The sequence below is a fragment of the Halichoerus grypus genome, chromosome 5 (genome assembly GCF_964656455.1).
Source record: "Halichoerus grypus chromosome 5, mHalGry1.hap1.1, whole genome shotgun sequence".
Lineage (NCBI taxonomy): Eukaryota > Metazoa > Chordata > Mammalia > Carnivora > Phocidae > Halichoerus > Halichoerus grypus.
In genome coordinates this window covers 150,652,023-150,672,816 of record NC_135716.1, presented here as the reverse complement: position 1 = coordinate 150,672,816, position 20,794 = coordinate 150,652,023, and the positions used below count along the sequence as shown (strand labels likewise).

The window sequence follows — 20,794 nt, the reverse complement described above, 5'->3', positions numbered from 1 at the left end:
AGCCACCCAGGCACCCCAGGGAGGTGGTCTAAAGGACGTGGGGCCGAGGGAGGCCAGGGGTCTGTAGCACAACGTGGAAGTCCCTCCTGTGCATTTTGGATTTGATCACCATGGAGCTGGAGCTCCTGCTGCCCTGGAGAAGTCAGTGGCCCTCTCACAAGTCAGGCCGCTGGGCAACAAAGGGCTAACAGCTGCTGCAAGGCTCTGAGCCTTAGCATGTGGCGCAGACCAGCATCTTAGAGCAGGTGTTTCAAAGCCTGGGAGCGGACTTCAGAGGTTGGAGGTGGGAGGAAGATTTCGACATTCCAGCCTGTAAGAGCTAGATGATTCTTTAAAGATCATCTGCTCTAAGCTCTCCTTTTTTCAAATGGGGAAACCGAACTTTGGAAAGGGGGTGTCATTGGCCTAGTGTTATGATGGAGTCAGTGGCAAGGCAGGACTGGAACCCACTTCGGGGCTTGAATTAGCCAAAATCTTCCACTTACACCACTTGGGGGCCCTGAGTGAAGATTGGGGGACTGTGGAATTCTGGGAACAGGCTCGTGTCCTCTTTCAACAACCGTAATAATGTGCATTGGTGTTGGCTTTGCAGAAACGAAGTTCTTCTGGCCCGTGGTCTCAGTCACCATGACGAGCTATCAGGGAAGTTATCTCGATTCCCATTTCCCAGATGAGGCAAGTAAGAACGAGGGTTAAGTGACATGCCCAACCAAAGGTAACCAGTAAGTAGCCAAAGAGAGTCTTGGGCCCAGGCCTGCTGCCCTTTGCAATATATCGCTTGACCTCCCTATTCCTTGAAAGGTGCTACTGTCTTTTGGAAAATCATGCAGAAAAAGGCCAGAGTAGAAAGTAAGATATAAGGACTTTAGGTGCAGATCCCAGGATCCGGTACTGTATCTTAGGACTTTTCACTTTTCATAGTTAAAAGAAATATGCACAGCAGGGTCTCTTAACCCTTCCAGGTCCAATGTCCCACCTTGTTACAAATATTTTATAACGTCCCTTCTTGTACTGACATACCCTAAGTCCTCATGGTAACTCTGTGTGATCAGGGTTGTCCTCTCCCATTTTGCTGATGGGAAAACTGAGACTTGGTGAGGGGAAGAGATTGGGCCCAGGGCATCTGGCTTTTACACTACTTCATGCCACTTTGTTCCAAAACTGCCTGGGGCTCCCTGCTGCCCACAGGGCAGAGTCTGCTGCCTTAGCTGGCAGGTGACAGCCCCTCACACCTGAGCCCAGCCCCCAACCTGAGCCCGGCCTCCTGCTGCAAACTTCCCTACATCCTCTAGGTCCGAAGGCAGTTAGGTCCCCGAGGATGCACTGTTCAGATCCCTGTGGTAGTGGGCACATCTCCTCACCCCCACCTCTCCTGAGAACTCAGACTCAGAACCGGTCTCAGGTATAGACTGCAGTGTGAAAATCAACTCCTGAGAGCCGTTCCCCCTCCTGCTCTGCCTCTCTTCCTGTCTTGCCCTAGTCCAGGACCCGCCGACCCCTAACACTTCACAGGGCAGCTGGGGTGATTTGCAAGGTCACCGATCCACCAAGTACTATAATGCTGGCCTGCTCTGACCTCTGTGTTCAGACCTGGCTCTCTGCACCCTGCCTGAGTTAGCTCATTTAATCCTAGGGCCACTGCAAGACAGAGACCTCCAGTCACGTGGTCAAGGTCACACAGCTGACTCGGTGGCTCCCATTGTCTCTGGGATACTGTACCAATTTCTAGATGTGCACAGCAGTGGTCCAGGCCTGCCCTTGCTCACCACTCTGGCCATATCTTCCCCAGCGGCCACCTGGAACCCTGCTCCCCTCCATGCCCAAGCGTCTGCAGGCTCCCAGCTGCTCGAGTGCTGGACCCTGCGGCCTGTGGGGGTGGCGGTGACAGCTAGCCTGGGTGCGGGCCTTGCTTTGCAAAGCATTTTTGCCTGCACTATCTCATTAAAACCCCACTGCAAGCTGTGTCAGAAGTATTTTTATTATCCCCATTAAAGAGATGAGGAGAAAGACTCTGAGGGAAGGGAGGGCAATGCCCAGGGCCAGGCCCCAGGCCCCTGATGACCAGCCCATGACCCTGGCCGAGCCTGCACCACCTTTGTGCAGAGAGGGACCAGGAATGAAGAACGAGGGGCTGTTCTTCTAAGTCTGGGGAGCCAGGCAGTCCCTGGAAGCAATTCGTGTTTTCAGGTTTCCCTGGGAGGAGTAGACTGCTTGCTCCCCGGGGGTTTCCCTAGCGGCCCATACATCTGGCCTCCCACCCACCCCAGCATCTGTCCCAGGCCCCACGCTCTTTGGAGACCCCGCTGTGTTCTCTCTCCGGGAACTGGGCCTGATCCTCTGCCTCGACCTTCTCTCTGACTGCTCCTTCGTTCTCCCCGTTATCTCTCTCCAGCACTGTCTGGCTCTCTCTCCGTGGCCCCTTGCTCCTTCTCTGGATCCCCACTCCGTCATTCTGTGTATTGTTCTTTCTCTTTCCCCGGCTTCTCCTGCACCCCTTCCCCCACCCCTGGTCGCCACCCGGCTCAGCCCCTTCCGCCCTTCCAGAGCCTCGGGGAGACAGGTGGGGGAGAGCTAAGAAGTGTCCTTCAGTGCTGGCCTGGTGGCTTGGGTCTCCAGGTTGGAAATACCATCATTCTTCTCTTGTGACCGGTCAGGGAGGAAGAAATGGAAAATATGAAAAAAGAAAACACAAGAACTGTTTTGTCAGCCCGGAACCGACACGTAACAGCGTTTTAGGACTATTTTCTGAAAAGAACCTCTTCTTACGGTGCTGTCGCATGGCGGCCGGGCCCTGGTCAGCGGTCAGGGTCCTCTCCCTGCGGTGGCAGCCCTGGAGCTCCCATGGCCGGCCGCCTGAGCCTGGTGGGTCTGCCCGTGACCCAGATGCGGCCCGGGCGCTCCTGCTCCAGCATTCCTGCTTAGGATGGTCCTGACCTCCAGCTGTGGGGCTGAGGTCCAAGGCCTCCCGGAGTTTGTGAATTCCTCAGGGGCTCTCCCTGGGGTGTGTGTGTGTGTGTGCATGCGCGCGCGCTCTTCTTGGCCTCCAGCTCCCTGTCGTTGACCTTGCCTCATCTGCTTCACACCATGTCAACTTGGCCATGAGAATCAGCCCCGGCTGTGCTTCTCCCTGTCCTGGATTTTCCCCAGCAGGGGGGAGTTTACCGGAGATGGCAGGGCAGGGGGAGTTGGGTTCCCGCAGCAGCCAGGAAAATGACCACCGTCTGCAGGTTTTCTCTCCACGGAGGAGGCCTAGTCCCCACCTCCCTCAGTGCCCCTCCACCTCCTGAGCTCCTCACCTCTCTTCCTCCCTTCTCTCGATTCCCTCTTTCTCTGGCCCTCCTTTTCAGGGACAAAAGGACCAAACTCCTCCCTTGATCATAAGGAGTATCTTCCCCGCACCTCCTGTGAGGAGGGAGAAGGCGGTTTCCCTTCCTACCTCCAGCCCCCATGGAGGCAGTCTTCCAAAGATGTTGCCCCTCCTGTTGTGCAAATAGGAACAGTGAGGTCCAGAGAGGGGCAGAGCTTGCCCAAGGCCACACAGCAGGCCATGGCAGTGCTGAGGCTGGAGCTCAGGGCCGTGGTCCTCATTGCAGGGGGGCGGGCGCCGGCTGAGGGTGTCTCTGTACGGTTGGGTGGCAGGGCTGTGGATGTTCAGGGGCAGGAAGGAGGGGATCAAAGAACATAGAAAGATGGAGGAGTAAGGGCACAGAGGCATGAGAGAGCAACAAAGACAGACAGACAGAGGCAGAGGGGGAGAGAGATGGCCGGTCGGCCAGCCTCTAGCCTGTGGTGGGGATCCCCTGTCCACTGAGTTACCCCGTCACACACCTCCCACGTCAGAGAACTCACTACCTTCTCAGCCGTGTGACCTGCTTCTGGCGTGGGGTCGGGGGGCAGGATGTATGGGCCGCCAGGGGCAGCTCCTGGGAGCTGGAAACTCTTTCCCGATGGGCTCAGAATCTACACAGAGAAGCCTCCTGCCTGGGGCAGCCCTATAGAGCTTTGGAATCTCATGATCACATAGCAGACAGGGCCTCCAGTTTCTCTCCAGTAGAGCACTGTAGCGGGAGCCTGCTCAGAGCAAGGGACTGGGCCTGTCAGGACAGGAGAGGAGGCCGGGGCTCCCCGGTTAGGAGTTGCAGACACTCGCGTGTACTAGGTACAAACACTTGAGTGTTCCCTCTTGCCACGCGCTTGTCCCCTCAGTCACCCATTCCATCGTGTCTGAGCCCCGTTCCTGGCCACACCTTCTTCTCCAGGGAGCAAGGGCAAGGGCTCACTCTCTCACTGAGCTTCTAGAAAGGTAGATGACAGGAGCCTCTTTTCTTGAAAACAGCTGGTGTGTGAGGGGCAGAGAACACAGGGGATCACAGGCCTCCACCGGACGTCTCAGACCATTGATGTCAGCCCCACAGACCAGTGTGGCCGTGGGAGCAGAAGGCAGGCAGGGCCTCTTCCTGCACCCCATCCAGAGTCCAGCGAGTGGGACAGAGGTCAGGGCAGGCTGCATGACATGAAAGAGGCTCACCACACTGGGCCTCGGATGGGTCCTGACCTGGCCTACCTGGTCTGTGACATGGGGATGCACACACCCCCTTGCCCTCCTCATAGGCCACAGCCCACACGTGCTCGCATAGCCAAGTGAAAGTGAAGAGAGTGGTCTAGGAGCTTGACTACTTGGCTTTCCGTCCTGGCGCTAGCATTTACAAGCTACGTGATTGTGGTCAAGTTGACCTGTGTGCGCGTCGGTTACTTCGTCTGCAAAGCAGAGATAGGGAAGAGGAGCTGTGAGAATGAGGGGGTTCAGCTCGTAAAGGCTCAGAACATTGCGCATCATAAATGCCCCGGCTGCGTTACCAGCTTTATCTGGAGGCGGGCCCACCACGGGCAGCCCGTGTCAGTCCCGGTAGGAGCCGGGCAAGAACCCGTCGACCATGGTGTCGCCGCTGCTGAAGGCTCTGTGGTTTCAGAACCCAGGGGGGCCTCTCCCCTCCCCACCCCTCAGGTCCCGGGGGCTGTCTTCCTTTGGGGAACTTGCAGCAGGCGCAGTGGGTGGAGACCCCAGCCCACTAACCCTTGAGGTATGGCGTATGTTACGATAGAGAAGGACATTTTTTCTCTTTAGTCTTCCCCCTCCCCCCGCTCTTCTTCCTTTCCTTCCCCCTTGACTCCGCCATTTTCCCACAAGTACCCGGTAGATGTCAAATCCCATGCTCGGGGCTGACAAATCAGAGAGGAGCAGCCGTGGTCCTGGCCCAGGTAGGTGAGGGCAAGGGCAGGCACGGGCAGCGCATTTCAGCACAACCCAGGTGCGCAAGGAACAGGTGCTGTGGGACCGGAGGGGAGGAGTGGCGAGCTCAGCTTAGGAGCTCAGGCTCAGTGGCGCAGACACCACCGGGGCTGGGTCATGCAGGCTGCGTAGGAGCCCCCCAGAGCAGTGTGCCAGGAAGGGATGGGGGGGACAGATGGTCAGTGTGGGGGAATGCAAGTGCAGAGACAAGGGAGGTGAAGGGTAAGGTGCATTCAGGAAGCATTGAGGCAGACAGTAATGGGAGAATAGGAGGTTGAAAAGGAGAGGAATTGGGAAAATGTGAACCTCATACTGGAGATACTTCTTGGTGGGAAGGGGCCAGGTCGCAGAGAGCTTTGTGTGACCTTGACCTTTGTCCTGGGAATAGTGGGGACGCATTGGTGAGATTTAAAAGCAGGGGGCTACGTGGTCATTTTGGTGGTTTATGGACCTCGCTTTGGCTGTGGGGGTGGGAGAGGGAGGGGACTGGGGCACAGCTGTAGGCGGCCGTGGTTCAGACAAGGGTGAGGAGGCCTGGCCTGGGGTGCAGCAATGGCGGTGGGGAGAAGTGAAGGAATGGTTGGTCTGGGTGATTGAGGGAGTGAGAGAAAGGAGGCCCTCAGTGTGAACCCCAGATTCTAGCTCATTCTGGCTGGCCAAGGCTGTCTGGATCCCACTTGGAATGAGGCCTCTCCAGTCACTGGATCCCTGCCTAAGTACCCCCGCCCACCCCCAAATCTGCGCAAGCTTTTGCATGGAAAATGGGCCCATTCCAGTTCCTCCACACCACTGTGTCTGGGCTTGGACCTCCCAGCAGAGTGATTTCCCTCAGTGGTCCCTGGTGGGGGCGGGGGAAGCCATCAGCACTCAGAGACACCGTCCCGCTGAATTCATAATGTCTTTTATTAATATATTATGCTACAAAAATATTTTTGGCAAAATAACATTAATAGCATCTTTCTTTGTCTTCTATATTCTTAAAGGACTCTTCATGATAATTCACAGAGGTGAAGGGAAGAGGTGGTTAAAAGAACAACATCACCAATACCTTTCAAATACATTAAGATCTGAAGCTTGTGTCACATAATGAGTCAGCTGGGGTACCTTCTGCAATCTCTTTGAGGCCCGGGAATGGGGCAAGAGTTCCAGCTGCCCCTGCTCTGGCCTAGAACCTCCCTTGGCCAAGGGTTAGCCCCTGCTGCCCCAGCCCCTGGGGCCCAAGACGTCTCAGAGCCTCCCTGGAAATGTCTTAGATTCAGGTCCCATCCAAAGCCCACTTTCCCTGAAGCAGGTCTGGGAGGGAACAACCTTTAAGGCATGCTCCTCTGTCACCCTGCCCTGTCTGCGACATGCTCCCGACCCCAAGGCGGTCTGTGGGGCCTGGAGGAAAGCTGAGCACAGAGCCTGAGGAGGGGTGGTGCCTCACCTTCACGGAGCCCTGAGATTGCACACAGCGTTCCTCTAGCCCCCAGAACGGCCCGGGCAGGAAACAAGGTCTCCATTTAATCAGAAAGGAGCAGGGGCTTGCCCAAGGTCACCCAGCAAGGTGAAGGAGTATCCAGAGCACGTCTGGAGAGGAAGAGCCAACATTTGGAGAAAGGATGGGGAGGTCTGAGGGTGTGACCATACTCCCAAGAAAGGGCCAAGTAGGGGGTCGATCAGTCCCCGTGACCCCTCTCCTCCATCCCCCATGGTCGGGGGCAGGGAGGGAAGGAGCTCTGGCTGGGGTCAGGGGCCCTGGGTTCCAGTCCAGCCCTCCCCCACCACCCAGAAGTCTCCCTGCCTCAGGGTAGCTGGCAAGCCTGCCAATTTACGTCAGGCCTGGCTGGGCTCTTGAAGAACGGGGGTGTGAGGCTGGATGGATTCCTGAACCTTACTGGTTTAGACGGCCAGCCTGGGTGATGTTTTTGGCTGCTTAGATGAATTTTTGGAAAAATAACAATGTTCAAAGAACCTGAGCATTACAGAGCCAGGAGGGACCCTCAATGTCATCCACACCAGTCCCTTGCCAAGACTTCAGCTCTCATACCACATCTCCAGCTGGCGGGCCTATGCCCTGCTCACACCTCTGCTGACAGCAAACTCACCACCTGCAGGGGACAGCTTTGGCTTTGTAGAGATTATTCCACTGCCAGAGCTGAGGTCTTTGTCTCTCCTTCCCTCTCTTCATTCCTTCCTTCCTCCTTTCCTCTCTACACATCTACTGAGTGCCATCTTTGTGTCAGATGAGGATCCAAAGACGAATTTACATGACCCCTGCCATCAAGGAGCTCATGGTCCGGTAGGAGACCAGATACACTATTATAGTCTCAACAGTGATCAGTGAGTGTTGTGATAGATGCTAAAAAAGCAAAAGAGCATCACAGGGGGCTTCCTGGAGGAAGTGCTATCTGAGTTAATCCTCAAAAAATGAAGACTTGGGGAAAGAGAAGGGAGTTTCCAGACCCAGGGAGTGGCATATGTGGAACAACCTGTCTATTCTAGAAATGACAAATAGGATTTAGTCTGGCCAGGCACAGAGTAGGAGAGATGGGTGACATGGCTGGCAAAGTCAGCAGGGCCTGATCATGGAGGGTCTGGAAGGCCAGGCCGAGGACTCCTGCTCTTATCCCACAGTCGCTGGAACACTATCACGAGCCCCAGTTCGTTCTCGCCACATGGGACACCATCAGAGTGGCAGTTCCCAGGTGGAGCCTCTCTTGTCTTTCGTGGTGGTTTTCTTAAACGTGCCTTTTGGTGGAGGACCATTCTTTGGGATCCATTGTAACAAGGGCACTGGGCTGGAGACTGGGCAGGTGGAACCGGAGTCCCGAGCCCCGAGGCTCGCCCGGGCCTAGCTAGGGTGAGGCAGGGGATGGCAGAGCATTGCGTATGAGAAAAATCAGCTTGTGGTTATTTGGCGCAAAAGCAAATTTGCCAGTCAGTGCAAGTTTCCGTGCTTCATCCACTCCGGGTCTTTGCGTCTCAGCTGGAGGGGCCCGTGGTGGCCCTTTACAGCTCCCTGCAGCCTAACATCTCCACTCTCCCTGCCTTCACCTGGCTGCTGGTGCGTCAGAACAGCCTGGAGGAGGACTGGAAGGATGTGGCCATGCTGGCAGCTTCCAGAATGCCCCTGGGCCGTTCGGTCAGTTTTCCTGAGACGGGGATTGAGGGCCACCACTGACATGCTGCCTGACCTCGGGCAGGTCACTTAGCCTGCTGGGTCTCAGTCCTTCCATCTTCTCTGCCACCTGAAGGTCAACCATGAAAGCCCTAAGAAATGTACACGGGGCTCTCAGAGCAACAGGGGCTTTTTATGAGGACGGGCACATAGAACATGCTGGAAAAATGTCAGCAGTGGTGGATAGATATCCAAAGTGTGTAAGTGGCTACGGATGGCGTGGTGGTTCCCTGGCTCGGGATGAGAGAATTCAGTGTCCCAGCCGTGCAGATTTCCACAGACGTGCCTCAGGTCTTCTGGGATGGAAGTTTGTTTCCCACCCTGGCCGGTGGGTGGGCCGCAGGGATCCGGGAGCTCAGGCTGTAGACGTCCGATCACATCGGCTCCGGCTGTCCCGCTGGCACTGGCCTACCTAATCAGCCGGCCCGCCCCTCTGCCGCCATCCATCTTTCTTTAGACACTTGAGCGCTTGCTGGAGGGAACGTTTGGAATCTCCTAATCTCTCCAGAGGATGGATCTGGGGCAGACTAGGGCTGAATCTGTCTGTGGTCAGGGGCCTGGGTAGGATAACCTCTAAAGTTCCTTCTAGGAACCTACGACTGGGCTGCTTGCTCCACCTTGATGACGAGGGGCTCCTCTGGGCCGGGAAAGGTGCACAGATGAGGTCTCAACACCTCGCCAGGCACCGCGCGCGCGCTCGACTGTCACACGGTGGGTTGATTCACCTCTCTGGGCTCGTGCCCGCCACAGGACTGGGCATGCAGTCAGGTACCTGGACTGTTCGCTCAAATGTCTCATCTTTAATTCACCTCAAGCTTCGGCTGAGTGCATCTCATGCCGCACACTGCACTGAACTGAGGGAAATCTGGCTTCTAATTCCTTGACACTTATCTCATCTACAGAGCGCTCCACGCCATCTGTTTGATGTCCAACAGGCCTTCCGAGCCTGCTTTAGAAGTCAGCGAAGCTCCTTCCCACTCAGAAATAGGAAGTCACATTTCTGCCAAAGATAAACGGGCTCCAGCCCTGGTTGGGGTCAAGTTCAGTTTACAACGTGATGCCCATGGGGCTGGCTGGACCCTCTGAAGCAGATCTCAGGACTCCTGCCAGGTCTGAAGCTCAAACATGTCCATCCAGGGCCGAGATGAAAAGAAGTTATCTGCTGGCCAAGATGCTCACGGGACCTCTGGCCATCCAGAGCTGTCCAGAATTCTGTCTCAGAAGGGAGACAGCTGCCAGGCTGGGCACAATGGCATTGGGGCTAATCAGCCAGTACCAGGCCTGCCAGGGAAACCCAGGGTGTGGAGCACTGGGCTGGGGGTCAGCAGACCGGCCAGCTGTGCAGCCTTGGGGAAGTGCTTCTCCTCTCTGGCCCTCATGATTACTATTACCGTTCTTATCTGTCAAATGAGGGGCCCTTTCTGCTCATGGGTTCCAAAACTCTGTAACTGATGAGCCACCAGCCCAGTGGGGATTTAGGGCTAGGAGGCAGCCAACCTCGGTCCTCTGCTATCTCAGCTACCACCCTGGAGGCAGAGGAGTGAGGTCAGTTTCCCTAAGTCTCAGTTGCCTGCCTGCCCAGATTCCCCCACCCACCAGCCTCTGATTTGATAGGAAAGCCTCTCACTGGCTCCAAGATAAGACAAGCTGGGGCATGGGACACGTGGTCCACACTGTTGCCAGAGCCCTTCGTTCAGAGGGGCCAACATGAGTGACTGTGGCCAATAGGTCTCTTTGGTTGGAGCAAGGAGCTTGTGCTGGCCCATTTGGGTGAGATCGGCTTTCCTCGGAGCTTCCCTGTGCAGCAAGAACATGGCAAAATATGGTCCAGGGGACAAGCATCGCTTCTGAATCATACTGATCTGGGGTCATGTCCCAGCCAGGTGACCTTAGGCAAGTCCATTTATCCATCTGGGGGGCTCAGTTTCCTCATCTGTGAAATGCGGACAATCACATCTCACAGAACGGGCATGAGGATCAGTGATAAAGTGAGTGTGCAAAATGCCTGCCACACTGCAGGCTTTGGACAAATGGTGGCTTACATTAGGATTATTATTACCATGTGACTCCTAGAGCCTCAGTCCCTAAAATTGCCTTTTTGTGCCCATGCCTGTCCTTTGGCCCAGCTCACTCTGTTTGGCCGTGACTTCAACAGGCTCTTCTATAAGCCAGGCTTATAGAAGATTAATGAAACCAGAACAGAGAGGTCCGGATTCACACCCCGGCTCTCCCACTTGCTGCATGACCTTGGGCAACCACCTTCTTCTCTTTGGATCTCAACTTAACCATTTGTCACAGAGGGCTGGGGGATGACCCCCCTCAGCACCACCATCCCTCCCCCACCCCCGTGCTTTGGTCCAAACACTTACCAAGAGCTCTGGAAGGCCAGTTCACAGACCCTCAGGGCTTTCAAAATAGCAGCATTCTTTCCTAAAGTATCTTCCCACCCTAGGATGCATCCAGGGGAGGGAAGGATCGTCAGCGTTCACATCTCTGGCTCCCAGATCCAGCTTCACAAAAGCTAAGCCTGTCTGCCTGCCCCTCTCTCTGAGATCCCCATGGTGGGAGAAGCCAAACCCAGACACCGGAGGCTTCTGCAGGTCTAGGAGCAAGCCAGTTCAAAGCCACGGTCTGCCTGAGGTTTGCAGACATCCTGGCAGCCTGGGTTCACTTCCTGGGTTGGCACTGGGGCTACTTAAAGGGTTAACATAGGCCACATAAAAATAGTTTTATCGGTAGAATAAATACATTTTTCTTTTTTAATATGGACACATATTTTACAAAAGAGCCCCATAGCACTATGGGAAATTAAGATCCTTCTACAAAAAAGAAGATGTAACTTGGGTACAATAAAGCTCTAGTGTTCTAACGGATCCCGTCTGGACTGCCCATGAGGCGTCAGGCACCCTGGACGTGGGGGCAGGGGCAGTGGGGTGTAGCCACAGACCCTCCTGTGGTTCCTCTGGCTTCTCTGCACTGGTGGCCAAGGTCAGGAGGGCCCAAGGGCGTGCCGCAGGAGGGGGGCGGCAACACTGGCCAGGATGGCGGGGAGGAGGCCCGGGGTGGGCTGTGGGCGACAGGGCGCAGAGCTGCTGGTGGGGCCAGGCTCTTCCCGCTGCTGAAGCCGCTCTGAGGGCTGCAAGGGGGGCCCTGCTGTCCCGGAGCTGTGCGTAGGCTGCAGGGGCGGCGGGGGCGGTGAGGCGGCCGTGCTGGAGGGAGAGAGAAAGCAGGAGAACCGCGGGGTGACCGCTCAGTAGCCTCGTCCTGGGCTGTGGCCTGGGGTTCTAGGCCACTTTAGGGAATCTATTTTCTTATAAATGGAGAAGGAGATGAGGGGCTGCGCAGGGAAAGTGAGCGGCCCAGATCCACACAGCCGGCCGGCTGCGCTCCCGAGGCTGCAGGCCTCAAGTGTGACCGCTCGACACAGGTCCCAGGGCAGGAAGGATGAAAGTGCCACGGAGGAGCTGGGTCTGGGGTCACGCTGGGGCAGTCAGCCTCCAGGCCTGTGTGCGCAGGCGCTCTCCTGCCACCGTCCCCACCCAGCCCGAAATCGGCGGGAAGCCAACCACACAGACCACCCCACCATCTCCCGGCCCTCCTGATCACAGCTCCCAGGTCCTGAGGGTCTCTCTGGCCTCAAAACCCACCTTCACAGTGGGTCTCATCACCCCCTTCCCCCAGATGAGAGGGCCGGGGCTCGGGAAGGCTACATGGCACCGGGTCCCAGGAGAAGCAGGGACAGCACCCGGGGCAGCCCTGGGTCAGCCGCCCTCTACACAAGTCCAGGGAGGTTGAGGGAAACCTGTGATCCTTCATGAACTCATAAGAAGAGAATCCAGTTTTGGAGGGAATGGGTGAGATCGTTGGCTCAAGAGAACCTATGAAAGAGAGAGGGAGGGAGAGAAGGAGGGCGGAAGAGACAGAGAAATAGGGAGATTGAGTGCGGAACGAGCCTGCTGGCTGAGGCCAGCGCCTGGTGCCGTGGGGAAGTGCAGGGGAGGACAGGGGCCAGGTGGGGTGCAGGACCAGGAAAGCGGCTCAAGTCCTGGAAGGAGAGAGAGAGCACATGGTCAACAAAGAGAGGGCCAGGGACAGAGGAAGAGAGGGGACAAGGACAGACAAGGACACAGGCATAACCCAGAGCCATAGGGGTAGAAGGCTCCAGGATGAAGAAAGAGTTGGAGCCCCAGGGGCGCTGGGCCCCACCTGCTCTCGTGGAGCCCTGGGTCGGGGAAGCAGGTGGAGATGCAGACAGAGGACCTGACAAGTCCCTTCACAGCAGGGGTGCAAGGGTGGGAGGGGAAGCCGGGCAGGGGGCACAAAGAGGGGTCCGTCTAGGGCAGGGCCAGGAAGTCCTCCGGGAAGAGGTGACACAGCAGTTGGCCTGAAGACGGAGTCTACCTTGCACGTGGCTGAGGGTGCCCCTGGTGGCCAGAGAAATACTTACCCCCAGCCTGTGGCAGCTCTGGGCCAGCACCTAGTATATACCTCATGGCAACACCATGAGGCAGGTCCGACTCTTATCCCCATTTTACTTAGGAAGAAACTGAGGCAGGAAGAGGTTAAGTGACTTGCTCCAGGACTCACAAGAAGGCTGGGATCTGAACCAGGCACACAGTAGGCGCTCGCTAACAGTTGATGCACGGGCAGGAAGCTTGCCCTTCCCTGGGTGTCTGCGGTGTGAGCAGCCTCCTCCATATGGGACGCTGCCCCGTTTCCCAGTGCTTACTGCCCCTCCCCAGGAGGCTGCTCACTCGCTGGGTCCTCAGGGAGTCTCCTGCTCTACCTTGGCCTGCCCTTCCTTCCATGGGCTCAGCACAGGGTCCCAACAATTGGCTATAATCACTGTGAGCTCTATGATCATCACCACCAAGATCCAGCCCCACTGCCATCCCGGCCAGATGCCTCTCACACAGCCTGGCTCAGTCTCAGCCTGGGTGGGTGTAGAGGGCAGCCCAGGGTCACCACGTACACCCCTGCCTCCGAGTGGGCTGGGACCTCTGCTCTGGGAGTGGGTGTCCACATGTCCTCAGTCAAGAAGGTCCTCGCTCCTGGCCTGTCCCTCGTTCTCTATTCCTGGTCATGCTCCAGCCACAAGAACCTGCCACCTCCTCACATGAGGTTCTTCTCAGCCTGGCATCTACAGTTGTCATGTACTATGTTCCTCTGTCTTTAGAAACTCCTAGAGGGGCTATCAGGAGAGGAGGGAGGAACAGCATGTCATGCACCATGGACAGAGGGAAGATGCTCCTGGATAGAGTGTGCCTGTGGAGCAGAAGAGGGGTAGACCAGGAGGCTTTGACTGTCCCCGATGACACACAGTATGTGGCAGATGATGCCCCAGCCTGTAGCGGCCGGCCGAGCACCGAGACCCCTCATGCAGTCGGGGCTGGCCGACTTCCCCTTTCCTGCTTCTGCCAGCACGTGTCACCCTGTCCAGTCACACTGACTCCTGCTGCCATTTCCCACCCACGTCTGAAGGCCTGGCTCAATGTCCCCTCTCTTGGAGGCCTCTCTGGTGGGTTCTCCTTCCCCTAAGGCCTCCGGGGAGAGTTAAGTTTCCCAACGTATCTTACTGATGTATCTTATCCAGGGCTTGTGCGTATCTTACTGACGCTGCCGGGTCCTACACAGGTACCTATTTCTGCAGAGGAGGCCTGAACGGGCTCCTGAGTGGGAAGTGCTCCGAGCAGCGCCCCGCGCTGGAAACACGACACGGCTTCGTGTTTAGCATCATTGTTAGAATGTTTGTGTGTGTAGCTCTCCCGCTAACAGCGTCCTCCATCTGTGAAGCGCTTCCTAGGAGCCTGCAGAAACTGCGATGCTGTACACGTGTCACCTCATTATCCCCATTATCCCCATTTCCAGGATGAAAGGACAGCCTGCAGGGGATCGGGATGCAGAGACGCACCCGTCGGAGGGCACAGGGGTCAGCGTGGCGCTTCCTGCTGAGACCTGGAGGAACTGTGTGTGGAGGCTCGCCAGAGTGGGAGGTGAGGCCCATGTGGCCTCGGCCCCGGGAGGGTCACGCCTGTGCCCGAGCCACTACCTGAGCCCCTTCTCTCCCTTTCTCTAATGAAGAGAAACTCCACACGCTACACAAAGGATCCACGACGGTCCCTTCCTAGTGCCTGCCCTGTCCTTTCAGCCTGAGCAGCCAGGAGGCTAGGAGGCCCAGCCTCAAGAGAGGAGGCTCTGTGCCACTTGGGGTGCCCAGAGAGGGGCCCAGACTGGCTGCAGCCAGCCCTGCCATCAGCGGGAAGATCAAGTAGGAGTTATGAAAATTATGTCTTGCAAGGCGCCCAAAGGCATTTGCTTTCACACTTTGAAAACCGAAGATGCACATTCCCCCTTGGAGCCTGAGCAGGAGTTTTATTGCTTGGAAAGAGTCCCAGGGAAATGGGGTGGGGGGTGGAAAGCCCCTCCAAATGCCCTGCCTCCCAGGCCCACTCTGCTCACAAAGCTCAGTCCTCTGGTCCAGAGCCCCCTCCCCCACGCCCCCAGGCCCATACAGGGGGAAACTGTCTCATGGCAAAGTGGCCCCGAAGCCAAACCAAACACACTGAGTGTTCCCAGCCTCCGCAGACGGCTGGCACCAAGGGGCCGCGTCTGCTCTGAGCCGACGGGGCCCCTCGCATGGGGAAGGGCCCCACTGCTTGGCTGAAAAGGCTGAAGCCCCGTTCTAGAATGCCTTTTGTCCCTGTTTGCCATGTGACTTGGGGCAAGTCCTGTCCTTTAGGCCTCAGTTTCCCCATGTGTACCATGAAGGAGCAGGAACAGACCCATGCATTTTAAAATGTTTTCTAGCAGCCGAAGCCAGAAGGGAGATCTTAGGCAGAAGCTCAAGGTGTAAAGCACAGAGAAGGAGGGCTGCCGCTCTGGGCACCCCAAGTGGCACAGAGCCTCCTCTCTTGAGCCCGGGCCTTGGAAGGTGGTGGCTTTCTTCCCAACGCAAAGGGCTGTGGGCTGTGCCCTGGGCGACCTCCTCCGAGGCTTCCGGGGAGACAGAGTGGGGATGGGGCTTGGGCGTGTAGGGCCCTGCTGACAGGCGGTCCTGCTGCCTGGGGGTGCAGCTCTTGACGTGGCCCGGCTGGAGGAGACCCCGCTGCCAGTCTGGTCTGGCCTCAGCCTCTCCGAGCCAAGCGGGCTTTGCCCACAGCCCGACGTCCCGATGTCGAAGGCCCATGCCCGCCTCCACACCTTTGGCCTCACGGCCTTCTCTGCTGGCAATGCCCTCATCCTCCCCACGGCCCTGGCTGACCGATTCCTTCGCAGGCACAGGAACACTGACTGGGGCTCCAGGGCTCCTTCGGCCACACCGTGCTGGGGAGCTGTCCCTGCCTGGCCGTGGCCTGAGACTTTCCCTGCTCTTGTCCCCACCAGTGTGTGACCAGTGTGCTCCTGTTAAGCAGGGGGGAGTGGGCGGCACCCACCCAGTGGCTCACCGAGGGCTTGAAGCCTAAGAGGCGCTAAGGGCCCACGAGTAGCTCCTGCCGGGGTGGGGAGAGCGGAAGCTGAGGCCAGACCGCGAGTCCCAGCAGCGGCGCTGTGGCGCCGGCTTCCCGCCTAATAAGCATCCCCTCGTTTCCTCTCTAATCCTCAAAGCGAGCACAGGGAAGGGCTGGGCTCTGAAGCCCATTCTGCCTGCATTTGTCTGTGCTTCTATTCATGCAATGATCCAACTTCCCCTTTCTCATGGGGTATCTTCTACCTCTAATCCCATGGCATTCTGGCCTCACACAGAGACGCTGACCACGCTGGACCCTCCCAGGAGAAGGTCTGGCTTTACTGAGAGAAACTGGAGCTGGGGAGCTTGGGGCAGGACAGGTGGGCCAGCCAGAGGTGTGCAGAGCCCTCCCAGGGGCCTAGGGGTTGGGACACTGTGTCTTTTCCCCTTCGAGGGGACCCTGGCCACCTGCTCAAACCTCAGGGAAACCTAGGCCCAGAAGGACAATGACACATTGTGTGTGTGAGTGTGTGTCCCGCATGGTGCACCCACAAGGCCCTGGGTCCGTCCACACTGATGCGCACCTGTGCCTTGCTTCTGGCCACGCCCAGCACTTGGAAGGAGCTCTCTTCCCTGCCCCTGCCTCCTCGTGACTGTCCTTCTGTCCTGATGGCCCGGCACTCTGCTCCCTTGATTATGCACCCCTCCACCCCCATCGCGCGCACACATACCCCAGCCGTGGACGGGGAGAGCAGCAGAGCTGGCATGACCTTCGGAGACCAGTCAAGGCCCTAACTGCCCAAAAAGAGAGACCGAGGATTGTCACGAGTCCCATATGGCACACAGCCAGTGGGAGCGAGCCCTGCCCTGCTGCCCGCCTCCTGGCCCTCTGATGTGGGGGTTCCCTGGGAGTTCCGCGCTTGAGGCACAGCCGTCTGCGGATACACGCTTGGCCCTTTCCGGGGGTCCTCGTAAATCACCCTGCCAAGGGCTGTGGCTTCCCTAAACTTCCTCTGGGGTGTTTCCGTCTCAGGGAATGAGGGGCGAGGGGAGGGTCAGCAAACCCCCAGAGAGGCCCCTGGTGGCCAGAGAAGTCCAACCCCAATCTGGTGCCCAGGGTCCCCAGGCCTTGAAACACAAGTGAGGAATTGCAGCCCGTGTGAGTGAGGGGACTCCTACGGGGGCTGTGGGGTGTGGGGGAGGAGAGAGGGGACACAGCCGGTGAGGAGGGAGGAGACACTTGGAGGTGATGGCAGGAGGGGCATTTGTGTGGACACGGGCGAATGTGACCCTCAGTGTTAGACAGACCTGGGCGTGGGCTCTGACTCTGCAGCTCACTCGCTGTGTGGTCTTGGACGAGTTACCTGACCTCGCTGGGTCTCAGTTTCCTTGTTTGTCAAACCAAGCTTACTTCTCAGACTCCTGACAGGACCTGAGGCATGAGGACATAGGAGCCTGCCACGGTGCCAGGCACAGAGCGGGAGCTCGGCCGATGTCCCCTCGCGCCCACCCCCGGCAGAGAGAAAAGCAAGAACGAAGGTGGGAGGTGAGCCAGGCATGGCCCGCTGAGGGCGGCACGCAGCCTGGCCAGGACAGGGCCCGCAGGAAGGGGAGCCTCGGGCCGGAGGGGAGACCTCAGCTCTGCGTCCCTGGCGGTGGCAGGGAGCACCGAAAAATCTCAAGCTGCTGGGGGCAGTGTGCTTGGGCAAGGGGTGGTCACAGGTGGAGGAGGAGCTGGGAGAGGTGATGGATGGCTCTGGCAGGATTTGGGGGGAAGAAAACGAGAAAACTTGGAATGGAATCACAGCTCCAAGGAAAATGGTTTTGTTAGAGTGGCTACAAATGGGCCTTAGGTTCCCCCTCGGGTCCCTTAGGTTTCCAGTCCTCTGCTCCCCCTCAGAGGACCGGAAACTTGGAAACCCCAGGTGGGTGGGGTGAGCCCCTGGGAGTGACAGAAGCTGCGCCCTCACCTAGGCCTCTCAAGGAGCTCAGGGCCTGCTTCCCTGAGAAGCATCGAGAACTCAAATGGGGTGCCCATCCGTGGAAACTTCCTTCTCCAACCCCACCAGATGGAAGAAAGCTAGCCAACCACAATTTACCTGTTAGGTTGGAGAAAGGGCTCCCTTTTGCCAAAGAAAATCTATTTTCTTCTCCTGAAACCAGGCTCTGTGTTTCAGAACTACATGTTGTGAAAAGGAAACTGTTTGGAGTCGTTTGCCGAAATTTACCTTTCAGAAGCAGTTAGGGTCGGGGGGTCTGTTGCTGGAGCTGACAGCCAGCTCCCTGGCCCCTCATTGGCTGGGGCCACCCCTGGCTGGGTCTCCTGGTTGCCCCAGCAGGTTGACGAGGGCCCTGAGTCACCCTCCCGACTGGAGCTTTCTATGGGCCCCCAGCGCCTCTGTTGGCCCCGCTGCTCCCTGGGAGGCTGTAGGCCGTCCCCAGAGCTGAAGAAGTGGCTCTCTGACGTGACTCCCTGCCCGCGCTCCCGGGCTGGAGGGGGCGGCCCATGCTGGGCATGTGAGCCAAACATGTCACAGCTAATACAGCGACCGCGGTGCCTCTGCCTTTGGGGGGCCAGGCTGGCCAGGGCTCCAAACAAGTCCATTTCCCACTAACCCAAGTCAGATGCTTTGAAACCAAAGCCCAAAGGAGCAATGGGCTCCACTCCTATTTGCTGGAAGTCTTTGTAGAATAGTGCACCTCCCAGACTTTAGGAGAGTGGACTGGACTGTGTCAACGTTTTGTCATCGACTCAGAGACCTGGCTGCAGGAGGACCATGAAGTCGACAGGGCAGGAGGCAGCCCCTGACGGCTTGCGTGACCCTGGACAGACCCCCTGCCCCACAGCCTGTAAATGCGGAACTGGGTCCACGTTCCCCAAAGCTGCTGAGAAGACTCTTGAGTGACATTCAACCCAAGGGCAGACTCAACACTCAGCTCCCCAGGCCCATGTGGTGCAGGGTCAGATTTATGAGGTCTGTAGTGGGGCCTGGACATTTGTTTGTTTACAGGTACCCCAGATGATTCTTTCTGGGGATGTGGAGGAAATCCCAGATGATGGTCTTTAGGGCTCAGGGGAGACTCCGAGTCTCCAAGGGCCCACTTCTGGGGCACGAGGTCCAGGGCTGGGCTACCATAGTGGGTAGGACTCTGACCTTCACTGACAGGGTGACACTGTTCTGGTGACACTGTTCACTACACACGGAGATTCCTACCCCAACGCGGAAGCTAGGGAGACTGTTCTGTACCTAGGCTGCAGGTGGGAGTTAGGAGATGGCTCCTGGTTACGGCAGGAGCTTTGGTGACAGGCTGAGAGGGGTGGCAGGGGCACACGGGCAGGGGACAGACAGGTATTGGCACAGCAGGATGATCTCTGCACCTGCCCATGCTCACCATTGTTCACCACAGATCCCCCATCCCCTGCCGAGATGGAGGATTAGCAGTAAGGGCAGCGGTCAGCCCTGCCACCGCTTCTTGTAGAGTGAGACCCCCTGCACCCTCCCTGCCAGGGTGTCGCCCACTCAGACCTTCCAGGGACAGGGAGCGCACAACCTTTCCAGGTAGCCAGCCTGCTCTACTCGCTCCTAGTGTCACCGTCTGGCCCGTGGGACAAAAGGAGCCCGCTGTGCACCCCAGGTGCCTCCAGGGAAGCTAAAGGCAAAGCAGACTTCTGTCCAGTGCACCTTAGGGACGTTTCTATTCCCTTACCTTTAGAATGGAAAGAAGTGTACTTGCTCTCATTTTGAGAATAAAAATGAAAAATCAGATGTGAGCATGCTCTGTAAGCCCTGCTGGATGACCAGGAGGAGGCTTTGTGAAGGGGGGGAGGGTCAAGCTATCCCAGAAGTTTCTGCTCAAGTACCCAGCTGGCCCACTTCCTCGGAGCAGGGCTCGTGGAGGAGAGAGGCCCCAGCCCGGGGGTGTGTGTGTGTGTGTGTGTGTGTGAGGCCGGCCGGGAGAGGTGGCCAGCCCCGGACGGGCCAGCCCCGCCGCCGCTCACCTGTCCTCGAGGCGGACCCACAGGTCATTGAACTGCCGTGGCCGCTGCTGCTTGTTCTGCCTCTTGTGCCACTTCTTCTGCCGCCCAAACTCCTCCAGCTGGCTGAGGCTGTCGGGGAGCAGGAGGTGTGGGGACAGGGCCGGGTCCTCCTCCTCAGGTGGCGCGGTGGGGGCGGCCGAGGGCGCAGCGGGGACGGCGGCGGCGGCGGCAGGGGTGGCTGGGGCCGGGCTCGCCGAGGTCCCCTCGGCGGGGGGTGCAGGGCTCCGGGCGGCGGGGCTGGAAAGGGGCAAGAGCACGTGAGGCCCACGTGTGGGACTGCGTCACTCATGCGCAACAGCGAATGCCACCCAGCGGGAAGGCTGTCACCGCAGGAGGAAACGCTGGGTGCCCCTGCCACACCGGGCGAGGGTGTGTGCTGTGGGGAGATAGAGGGAGCTCTGCCTCCTTCTTTCATTGAGGGACTCCCTGCACCGGGCACTCTTCTAGGAATTGGGCAAAAGCAGTCTAAACTAGGTCCTTGTCCATTCTGAGCTCGCGCTCTGGAGCGGAAGATGGACAGTAAGGATGGCAGACGGTGGGAGCCCCGGAGGAGGGCAGGAGAGGGAGCGTGCGGGTGGAAGGTGCTAGGCATGCAAGGGGGTCTGGTCACTGCCGGGTGACATCCGAGCCCAGACTCGTGGGAGGGGAGGGCGTGAGCCATGGGCAGGTCTCTGGGGGCATATCTGACCTTCGTCAGGGTCTTTCATTCCACAAACTCTGGCTGAGGGACTTGGGGCAAGTGACTAACTGCTGTGTCTCATCCCACAGCCCGTGCTTCCGAGGGGCATAAGGATTTCATAAGTTAACACAGGCAAAGCCCTTAGAACACTGACTGGCTTATAGTTAGCAGCTGAAATG

The 20,794-nt window shown here is 57.8% G+C and overlaps 1 protein-coding gene across 1 annotated transcript in view; it reads right to left on the bottom strand.

Annotated features, from left to right (window-relative positions):
- Positions 1–6,175: 6,175 nt before the first annotated feature.
- TRABD2B (TraB domain containing 2B) overlaps positions 6,176–20,794 on the bottom strand; it is a 208,893-nt gene continuing 194,274 nt past the window's right edge. Inside the window, exons 6-7 of the mRNA XM_078073181.1 lie at positions 19,898–20,173; positions 6,176–11,659 (exon numbers count right to left, since the gene is read on the bottom strand). Of these exons, the coding sequence (XP_077929307.1) occupies positions 11,440–11,659; positions 19,898–20,173 (496 nt within the window). The 3' untranslated portion in view covers positions 6,176–11,439. The remainder of the gene's footprint in view (positions 11,660–19,897; positions 20,174–20,794) is intronic.